This window comes from Perca flavescens, chromosome 19 (assembly GCF_004354835.1).
Source record: "Perca flavescens isolate YP-PL-M2 chromosome 19, PFLA_1.0, whole genome shotgun sequence".
Classification (NCBI taxonomy): Eukaryota; Metazoa; Chordata; class Actinopteri; order Perciformes; family Percidae; genus Perca; species Perca flavescens.
In genome coordinates this window covers 6252170-6262169 of record NC_041349.1, presented here as the reverse complement: position 1 = coordinate 6262169, position 10000 = coordinate 6252170, and the positions used below count along the sequence as shown (strand labels likewise).

Genomic DNA, 10000 nt, shown 5'->3' with positions numbered 1-10000 from the left:
TGTGTGTGTGTGTGTGTACGTGTGTGTGTGTTATAATGTATGTGTGTGTGTGTTAGTGTGGTACGTGTGTGTGTGTGACACGTGTGTGTGTCTTTGTGTATGTGTGTGTTTTCAGTGTGTGTGTTATACGTATATAAATGTAATGTTGAAACTTTCTAAGTTTTTGTCGTCTTTTTCGACACATTTGTTGCTCATCATCACATAATTTAGGACTCAAATATTAGGAAACAAGTTTTAGGTTTCAGACTTTCTTCTCGGGGTCATTCAGTGTTTTCTAAACCCTCCTCCCTCCAGCCTCTCTGACTGTGAGTCCCAGCAGATCTCAGATGTTTAAAGATGAATCTGTCTCTCTGAGCTGTGAGGAGGACGACAGCTCTGCTGGATGGACTCTGAGGAGGAACACAACCAGAGAAACCAGGACTCAGTGTGAAGATGGCTGGGGAAGACCTGCTGGTTCTTCCTGTAAAATCAGCTACATGGTCCCAGGGGACAGTGGAGTTTACTGGTGTGAGTCCAGAGAGGGAGCAACCAGTAACAGCATCACCATCACTGTCACTGGTAAGATCAGACTGTGGAGTCAGTATTGATGAAGCTGTGTGTGAATGGATGACATGCTGTAGTTTGTCTCTGTGTTGAGGTGGACCAGTGATCCTGCAGAGTCCTGTCCTCCCTGTGATGGAGGGAGAAGACCTCACTCTGACCTGTAGAACAAAGAACTCCTCCAACCTCCCAGCTGGTTTCTATAAAGATGGCTCCTTCATCAGGACTGAGCCTGCAGGTCACATGACCATCCACCATGTTTCCAGGTCTGATGAAGGCCTCTACAAGTGTCTCATCAGCAGTGTTGGAGAGTCTCCACCCAGCTGGGTCTCTGTCACAGGTGAGGAGGTTACCTTTGATTTCAGGAGTTCATTCATCCAGATATTCACCTGACAGCTGATTCTCTCTACAGAGAAACCTACGACTACAAGCCCTCCTACGACTCCTACGACTACAAGCCCTCCTCCGACTCCTACGACTACAAGCCCTCCTACGAGCTCCACAACCTCTGCATCCACACCCCTGATACAACCTCAGCTCCGCCCCGACCTCCCCTGGTCAGACTGGTCTGCCACCTGGTGGTGTTCTGTCCGTACTGCATCTCCACTTTCATCATGGTGTCTCTATATCGACGCAGGGCCACAGGTAACTCTCTCAATCATTCACTGACATTACAATCAATCTCACCACTCTGTTGTTTTATTTTTATTTTTATTTAACCATGTAGGTCGTGGAGAACAGGTTCTCATTTGCAACGCCAAGAATAAAGCATAAGCGTTCAGGAAAACATACAGTTTCACATTCAATATAGTACAAGAAAACAGAATACAATAGGCTACATGAAGAACAGATTAAGTAGGCATTACACAGCTGGTGCAAAGTGAGGTGTAAGTAAGACGAAGGATATGTGAAAGTGATATGGTAATAACACAATATACATGAATAGACAGTTTATAACACTGCTGAGATGTAGTGAAGAGTCAGTGATGTTTGGTTGTCTCTAACAGAACTCTTCAGCTGATCAATTATCTACATTTTCTTTCTAACCTGCTCTGACTGTAGGAACGGCCTACCTGTTGCCATGGTGATGACCACCTGCCCACCCAGGCTGAGGAGGGATTGGATGATGAATATGAGAATGACATCACCGCTGTCACCAGAGAGCATCACTTCTGAACTGATCTGAAGAGAAGCTGAAATCTCCGTAGATCAGAAACAGTTCCCCCGGCTGTCTTGATATAATTATGATTTAAACATCTTCAATATGAAATCATTGCTTTAAGTTTGAATTGCTCCTTTACTGCCAGCCACAGCTATCTCTGTAATCCTGAATATTTTATGTTATATCAATAAAGCTTTTTTCCGTAGTTTTTCATGAAATTGATCTGCGTTACTTTCTGTCTTTTACAGGGTTTGTATTTCAGTTCTCAGGTCAGTCAGTGTCTTTAACATCAGCTCCCTATCACTGCTCAGAGTGGGAATGAGGTGAACATTGTAAAAATGTGTTTGGATGAAAGCATCATATCAGAGTTCACTCTGTTGGCTTGGTGTTTAAATTATCTGTTTATCATCTTAACTTTTTAACTAATTCATCACTGAATTACAGAAATCTGAAGAGCATTTGGGTATTACGTGCAGTTTTCAGGGAACACAGGACGAAGAGGATATCTTCTACTAAGAGGATATCCTTGACCTCGGCAGTGTATTTGACAGTAAAGCTTTCAGGTGAGCATCCCCCTTGATGGGTGATCCGAGGGACACATCATCAGTAGTACACCTCAGGCCTCGTTGCATGTTTCGGCCATTATAACTACACATCCTCGGCTGAGGAAGACCCTACGGGGATGATCAAGTCCCCGCAGCGTATCCCCCCCAATCACCCAATCAAGCCGGAGCCCAGCAGGAGTCTGGTCTCTTTATCCAGAGACACTGGCAGCTTCTCTCACCGGCCTCTGACATTGTTGGGTAAAAATGAACAGAAAAGTACAAAACTATGTGTAGTGTGTGTTCCGGTAATAAAATAAAGATCGTTAACATGTCGACACACACATGACATCTCACCACAGAGTGTCCAAACACACAGCTGATTAATTTAAGAATCACTCTGCAGCAGAAAACACAACAGAGAAAAAAACTCAGTTAAACTAAAATGACACACACAGACACAGACACACACACACACACACACACACACACACACACACACACACACACACACACACACACACACACACACACACACACACACACACACACACACACACACACACACACACACACACACACAGACACACACACACACACACACACACAGACACAGACACACACACACACACACACAAACACACACACACACACACACACACAGACACACACACACACACACACACACACACACACACACACACACACACACACACACACACACACACACACACACAGACACACAACACACAAACACACACACACACACACACAACACACACACACACACACACACACACACACACACACACACACACACACACACACACACACACACACACACACACACACAGACACACACACACACAGACACACAAACACACATACACACACACACACACACACACACACACACACACACACACACAGACACACAAACACACACACACACACACACAGACACACACACACACACACACACACACACAGACACACACACACAGACAGATAAACACACACACACACACACACACACACACACACACACACGATGGAGTCACTCATTTCACACATCTGATTGGATGATGGATGTCTTTGGTGTGCAGATATATTTGTGCGTTTGTTGTGCTTATCTGTTTGTGTAAAGCTACATAATAAATAATACATAATAAGGGTTTAGGTTACTCTACAGGTTAAAGGAACAAGGATTAATGGAACTATGGCTTCTAAAGTCACTCTGTGTGTGTGTGTGTGTGTGTGTGTGTGTGTGTGTGTGTCTCTTTGTGTGTGTGTGTGTGTGTCTGTTTGTGTGTGTGTGTGTCTGTTTGTGTGTGTGTCTGTGTGGGTGTGTCTGTCTGTGTGTGTGTGTTTCTGTGTTTGTGTGTCTTTGTGTGTGTGTGTGTGTTTGTGGGTGAGTGTCTCTGTGTGTGTGTGTGTGTGTCTGTTTGTGTGTGTGTGTGTGTGTGTATGTGTCTGTCTGTGTGTGTGTGTGTGTGTGTCTCTGTGTGTGTGTGTGTGTGTGTGTGTTTGTGTCTGTGTGTCTCTCTGTGTGTGTGTCTCTCTGTCTGTCTGTGTGTATGTTTGTGTGTGTGTCTGTGTGTGTGTGTGTGTGTGTGTGTGTGTGTGTGTGTGTGTGTGTGTGTGTGTGTGTCCGTTTGGGTGTCTGTGTGTGTGTGTGTGTGTGTGTGTGTGTGTCTGTGTGGGTGTGTGTCTGTCTGTGTGTGTGTGTCTGTGTGTGTGTGTGTGTATGTGTGTGTGTCTGTCTGTGTGTGTGTGTCTGTGTGTGTGTGTATGTGTGTGTGTCTCTGTGTGTGTGTGTGTGTGTGTGTCCCACCTGCTCCAGTGCGTTGACCTTGAGGCCCGGCAGCGTGAACTTGAAGTAGGGCCTCAGGTTCTTGTAGACGTAGATGCAGGGCCCGGAGGCCACGGCCGGGACGCGTGGCTCGTGCAGGTCCATGAAGAAGGCGGCGAGCCCGGAGGAAAGGTCCAATAGGGCGCTCTCGCTCATCAGCGCCGTGCCGCGGTACACCTTCAGCTTCATGGGGGGGGGCCCAGGCCGCCGGGGGGGCCCAGGTCGCCCGCCACCAGGCGCCGCTCGCCGTCTCCGCTCAGGTCGGCCAGCGCCACGCAGGACGAGAAGGTGAAGAGGTTGGCCACGGGGTACAAAAAAGAGACACACACACACACAAACAGTCACTTCACAGCAACAGGTTAACATGTCAGGGATCAGATCACATGACCAACTGCAGTTCAAGTTGCCATGACGACTCCTACAAAGTAGCCCCAAGTTTTTGTTTTTTTTATAAATCACAACCTTTGCGTGGGAAGTGGCGTACGCACATTTTCAGCCCCGTTTTGTTGCGTACGCCACGTTTATAAATGAGACCCCTGATATGTCACCATATGGGACAATGGGCCTCATTCACCAATATCTTCCGAAGTTTTCTCTTAAATATGTTCTTAAGAAAGTTCCTAAGAGAAGTCTACGTCGGATTCATGACGTGTTCTTAAACAGCAGAATTGTTCGCACCTGTGTTCTTAGGATTGATGAATCCCACGTCTTCGTAATTGAAAGCGCGTGCCAGTTGTTCCTAATTAGCATAAGATAACGCCCCCGCAAATTCCCATATAAGGACATGATTGCTTCTGTGCACCTCCTGGGAAGCGGGAGACTACTGCGTTAGAGATTGTTGTCGGAGTCGTGGTGGAGGAAGTACTGAATCTCAAGTAAAAGTACAAATTATAACAGACATATTTACTTTAGTAAAAGTAGAAGATGTCCACTACCACAAACAAGGCCTGGCTTTTAAAAAGAAGTTCCTTTCCTAACCAGCATGAAACGGAAATGTGTTGTTAGAATCGAACCGGGTTGCTTTTATGAATGGATGTATTTTAAGACGGTTTTATTTTCTTTAATCATGCAAGTAAGCAAATAAAGTGTGTGAAGCAGCGGACATGGGGAGATGTGAAGAGATCCAGCCAAATAAATAAGATATGAACGCAGCCTGGCGGAGGAGTAAACAACACTTTGGAGAGAAATAGATATATCAACTGTGATTTAAAAACCCATATAATAAAAAACAAACGTTTTCATTTTCACTTTTACCGGAGGCTGTATTACCGGGGTCAGCTTCGCTTTGGAGCACCGGAGCCGGCTTGGATTGGCGGTGCCCCATATATACAGTATCTCCCTGGTTTAGACGGCAACCCACCCATATATACAGTATCAATACGGAAGAAGATAACCCATATATATACAGTATCTACAGTATTTAATAAACCCATATATACAGTATCTCGGCAACCAAACTTCACTGGTGAGACAAAAAAAATTTTGAAAGTATAGATAATTGCTGCAAAATGTAACGAAGTAAAAGTCAAAAGTAGGCTATATGCACTATTGAGTCTACTTAAGTAAAGTACAGATACATGAAAAATGTACTTAAGTACAGTTCTCAAAGAATTTGTACTTGTTACATTCTACCAACGCATTTTGGCCCTATGAATAGTGCGATGAATCACCAAATAACGCAGGATTTAATCAGTTTAATTGCTGTTTTTTTTTTTGCATATTATGATTTTTTTTTCAAGAAACGATCAGAAATACATTACAGTACAATACTATCATTGTAAACGACTGTAGAATTAAATAAAATGCAGTAAGCAATCATTTGGAGCAAATTGCCATCACTCAAATGTGCGTAAGAGTGCTCTTCAGTGTTCGTAGATTTTGTTCTTAGCTAAGAACAAATCCAAGTTAAGAAAACATTAGTGAATGTCAGAATCTAAGTAAAAGAAGAAGGGTTTAAGAACACATTTCTTCGAAGAACGGTTGGCGAATGAGACCCATTGTTCTTTTGATCGCACCAAAACACCAAAGCACATTCCTTTCATGTGCAAACCCTGATATGGTATTTGATGTGTAGTTTGATAGTGTGCAGCAGACTGATTTTAATAAAGTGACGTATGTTTGACACGCCAATCCACCATTTTTGGCGTTTATCAAATAAAGCTTTTAGCGTGTTTATCAACGCCGTTTGGCCTCCATTGACTTACATTACCTTGCGATTGCGTGTGAATTGACGCAGTAGCGAGTGTATGAAAGGGCCATTTTGGTTGGAGGGAGGAGGACGGTTAACACAGGACCTTCACCCAGGAGACCGGGGATAATAGCCCGTTTTTTCCTAAACTCAACCGTCCCTTTATAAACAAAAACCCAATCGTTTTTCTTCCAAACCCAATCTTACATTCTTCTGTTACTAAACCCAATCGTTACTTTCTTCTGTTACTAAACCCAATCGTTACTTTCTTCTGTTACTAAACCCAACCGTCTGTTATAAACCCAACCGTTAATTTCTTCTGTTACTAAACAATTGGTTCTGTTACTAAACCCAACCATTTCTTCTGTTACTAAACCCAACTGTTCTTCTGTTACTAAACCCAACCGTTACTTTCTTCTGTTACTAAACCCAACCGACCTTCACCCCATCCGTATTTTCTTCTGTTACTAAACCCAACTGATTTCTTCTGTTACTAAACCCAACCGTTTCTTCTTTTACTAAACCCAACCGTTACTTTCTTCTTTTACTAAACCCAACCGTTACTTTCTTCTGTTACTAAACCCAACCCTTCTTTTACTAAACCCAATCGTTACTTTCTTCTGTTACTAAACCCAACCGTTACTTTCTTCTGTTACTAAACCCAATCGTTACTTTCTTCTGTTACTAAACCCAACAAGTTACTTTCTTCTGTTACTAAACCCAACCGTTACTTTCTTCTGTTACTAAACCCAACGTTACTTTCTTCTGTTACTAAACCCAACCGTTACTTTCTTCTGTTACTAAACCCAACAGTACTTTCTTCTGTTACTAAACCCAACCGTTACTTTCTTCTGTTACTAAACCCAACAGTTACTTTCTTCTGTTACTAAACCCAACAGTTCTTCTTTACTAAACCCAACAACTTTCTTCTGTTACTAAACCCAATCGTTACTTTCTTCTTTACTAAACCCAATCGTTACTTTCTTCTGTTACTAAACCCAATCAGTTACTTTCTTCTGTTACTAAACCCAACAGTTACTTTCTTCTGTTACTAAACCCAACCGTTACTTTCTTCTGTTACTAAACCCAATCGTTACTTTCTTCTGTTACTAAACCCAACAGTTACTTTCTTCTTTTACTAAACCCAACTGTTACTTTCTTCTTTTACTAAACCCAACAGTTACTTTCTTCTGTTACTAAACCCAACAGTTACTTTCTTCTGTTACTAAACCCAACAGTTACTTTCTTTGTTACTAAACCCAATTTTACTTTCTTCTGTTACTAAACCCAATCGTTACTTTCTTCTTTTACTAAACCCAATACTTTCTTCTTTTACTAAACCCAATCAGTTACTTTCTTCTGTTACTAAACCCAATCAGTTACTTTCTTCTTCTTTTACTAAACCCAATCGTTACTTTCTTCTTTTACTAAACCCAATCGTTACTTTCTTCTGTTACTAAACCCAATCTTTCTTCTGTTACTAAACCCAACCATTACTTCTTCTGTTACTAAACCCAATCGTTACTTTCTTCTTTTACTAAACCCAATCATTACTTTCTTCTTTTACTAAACCCAATCATTACTTTCTTCTGTTACTAAACCCAACCGTTACTTTCTTCTGTTACTAAACCCAACTGTTACTTTCTTCTGTTACTAAACCCAATCGTTAAATTACTAAACCCAATCATTACTTTCTTCTGTTACTAAACCCAATCGTTTTTCTTCTGTTACTAAACCCAACCGTTACTTTCTTCTGTTACTAAACCCAACCATTAACTAAACCCAATCGTTACTTTCTTCTGTTACTAAACCCAATCGTTACTTTCTTCTGTTACTAAACCCAATCGTCCCCCTTCTTCTGTTACTAAACCCAATCGTTTTCTTCTTTTACTAAACCCAATCGTTACTTTCTTCTGTTACTAAACCCAATCGTTTTTCTTACTAAACCCAACTTACTTCTGTTAAAACCCAACCGTTACTTTCTTCTGTTACTAAACCCAACCATCCCCTTCTTCTGTTACTAAACCCAATCGTTACTTTCTTCTGTTACTAAACCCAATCGTTACTTTCTTCTGTTACTAAACCCAACCGTTACTTTCTTCTGTTACTAAACCCAATCAATTTTCTTCTGTTACTAAACCCAACCATTACTTTCTTCTGTTACTAAACCCAATCGTTACTTTCTTCTGTTACTAAACCCAATCGTTACTTTCTTCTGTTACTAAACCCAACCATCCCCTTACTTCTTTCTTCTGTTACTAAACCCAACCATTACTTTCTTCTGTTACTAAACCCAACCATCCCCTTTCTTCTGTTACTAAACCCAACCATCCCTTTCTTCTGTTACTAAACCCAATCATCCCCTTTTCTTTACTAAACCCAACCGTTACCCTCTTCTGTTACTAAACCCAACCATCCCCTTCTTCTTTTACTAAACCCAACCATCCCCTTCTTCTGTTACTAAACCCAATCGTCCCCTTCTTCTTTTACTAAACCCAACCATCCCCTTCTTCTGTTACTAAACCCAATCGTCCCCTTCTTCTGTTACTAAACCCAACCATCCCCTTCTTCTTTTACTAAACCCAACCATCCCCTTCTTCTTTACTAAACCCAACCATCCCTTCTTCTGTTACTAAACCCAATCATTACTTTCTTCTGTTACTAAACCCAATCATCCCCTTTCTTCTTTTACTAAACCCAACCATCCCCTTCTTCTTTTACTAAACCCAACCATCCCCTTCTTCTTTTTACTAAACCCAACCATCCCTTCTTCTTTTACTAAACCCAACCATCCCCTTCTTCTGTTACTAAACCCAATCATCCCCTTTCTGTTACTAAACCCAATCATTTCTTCTTTTTTTACTAAACCCAACCATCCCTCTTCTTTTACTAAACCCAATCGTCCCCTTCTTCTGTTACTAAACCCAATCGTTACCCTTTTCTTCTTTACTAAACCCAACCATCCCCTTCTTCTTTTACTAAACCCAACCATCCCTTCTTCTTTTACTAAACCCAATTTCTTCTTCTGTTACTAAACCCAATCACCCCTTCTTCTGTTACTAAACCCAACCATCCCCTTCTTCTTTACTAAACCCAACCATCCCCTTCTTCTTTACTAAACCCAACCAACCTTTTTTACTAAACCCAACCATCCCCTTCTTCTTTTTACTAAACCCAACCATCCCTTTCTTCTGTTACTAAACCCAATCGTTACTTTCTTCTGTTACTAAACCCAATCGTTACTTTCTTCTGTTACTAAACCCAACCATCTTCTTTTACTAAACCCAACCATCCCCTTCTTCTTTTTACTAAACCCAACCATCCCCTTCTTCTGTTACTAAACCCAACCCATCCCCATCCTTCTTCTGTTACTAAACCCAACCTGTCCGTTTCTTTTACTAAACCCAGCCATCCCCTTCTTCTTTTTACTAAACCCAGATTGCTCAAAATGCCCCTTCTTCTGTTACTAAATAACACGCCACCCCTTGGCTTTAGAAACCACCGTGTATGTTTTCTTTTACTAAACCCAACCATGATGTCATGTTTTACAAACCCACATCCCCTTTATTTTGTCTCCTTCTGACAAACATTTCAGTGTTTAATCAGAGACGGACTATCGGGTTTACCCAGGTACAAAATTTACTCCTTCTGACATAATGTTTAAAAGTGACATAAATTAAAAATCATTTGTAAAAAGTGACATAAATTAAAACATT

The 10000-nt window shown here is 41.6% G+C and overlaps 1 protein-coding gene across 1 annotated transcript in view; it reads left to right on the top strand.

The window, feature by feature from the left end:
- The window catches only part of LOC114574071 (sialoadhesin-like), a 25733-nt gene that overhangs the window by 10757 nt on the left and 4976 nt on the right, over nt 1-10000 (top strand). The window contains exons 3-4 of the mRNA XM_028606378.1: nt 295-558; nt 638-880. Of these exons, the coding sequence (XP_028462179.1) occupies nt 327-558; nt 638-880 (475 nt within the window). The 5' untranslated portion in view covers nt 295-326. The remainder of the gene's footprint in view (nt 1-294; nt 559-637; nt 881-10000) is intronic.